This window comes from Phalaenopsis equestris, unplaced genomic scaffold (assembly GCF_001263595.1).
Source record: "Phalaenopsis equestris unplaced genomic scaffold, ASM126359v1 Scaffold195002, whole genome shotgun sequence".
NCBI lineage: Eukaryota > Viridiplantae > Streptophyta > Magnoliopsida > Asparagales > Orchidaceae > Phalaenopsis > Phalaenopsis equestris.
In genome coordinates this window covers 1-1225 of record NW_018214951.1, presented here as the reverse complement: position 1 = coordinate 1225, position 1225 = coordinate 1, and the positions used below count along the sequence as shown (strand labels likewise).

The window sequence follows — 1225 nt, the reverse complement described above, 5'->3', positions numbered from 1 at the left end:
AGAAAAATTCAAGGCTTATAAGAAACCAAAATGCTAAGAATTTACAAATAAGAATTTAGGGTTATTTACACATATAGCACCTGAAATTTTATTATTTACAAATTTAATATTTTCAGTCATTCTTCAAATTCGTAAAAATTAAAAGCCTTGGCAGAGCAAGTCAATCCAAGTACTCGCGCTCGATTACAGTCTCGAATGGCAACGAGCATCAGCTGATCGCATATTCACAAAAACCCTAGCAGGCAGCAATGGTTTCTCTTCTCCCAACGAATACCCTTTTCTCTTCTTCATCCTTTACCCGCCTCCCTCCATCCTCATATTCTCCGCCCCTACCTTCATGGCCGACGAAAACCCTACCGACTCCCTCCTCTGCCCGCCGCCGCTCAATCAGTCCCCGTGCCGTCCTCCAGTGGAACCGCAAGCCACAGCTCGCTGGTGAGACCCCGCGCGTGGTCGTCATCACCTCCGGCAAGGGGGGCGTCGGCAAGACCACCACCACCGCCAACATTGGTCTCTCCCTGGCCCGCCTCGGCTTCTCCGTTGTGGCCATCGACGCTGATGTCGGCCTCCGCAACCTCGACCTTCTCCTCGGACTAGAAAATCGCGTCAACTACACAGCTGTCGAGGTCCTCAACGGCGACTGCCGTCTCGACCAGGCTCTCGTCCGCGACAAGCGCTGGCCCTCGCTTGAGCTCCTCTGCATATCCAAACCCCGGTACAAACTCCCCCTCTCCTTCGGCTCCAAGGCAATCACATGGCTCGTGGACGCCCTCCGCTCCCGCACGGACGGACACCCGGATTTTGTACTCATAGACTGCCCTGCTGGCATTGATGCTGGTTTCATTACCGCAATTGCCCCCGCCGACGAAGCCGTCCTCGTTACCACTCCCGATATTACCGCTCTCCGGGACGCCGATCGCGTCACCGGTCTTCTTGAGTGCGACGGCATTAGGGACATTAAGATGATTGTCAATCGAGTGAGGACGGACCTCATTCGCGGTGAGGATATGATGTCAGTGCTTGACGTACAGGAAATGCTCGGCCTTCCGTTGCTCGGAGTAATCCCAGAGGATGCCGAGGTTATCAAGAGTACCAATAGAGGCCTTCCTTTAGTGTTGAACAACCCACCGGCACTGGCAGGCCTGGCATTCGAGCAGGCTGCTTGGAGACTCGTGGAGCAGGACAGTATGACGGCTGTGATGGTAGAGGAGGAGCCTAAAAAGCG

At 53.9% G+C, this 1225-nt stretch overlaps 1 protein-coding gene across 1 annotated transcript; it reads left to right on the top strand.

The window, feature by feature from the left end:
- Positions 1 to 158: 158 nt before the first annotated feature.
- On the top strand, positions 159 to 1220 carry LOC110034968 (putative septum site-determining protein minD homolog, chloroplastic; the record flags this gene model as incomplete). The annotated part of the gene is made up of 1 exon (XM_020739206.1): positions 159 to 1220. A coding segment is annotated over exon 1 (972 nt), but the record flags the coding sequence as incomplete, so codon positions are not given.
- Between the last annotated feature and the right edge of the window lie 5 nt (positions 1221 to 1225).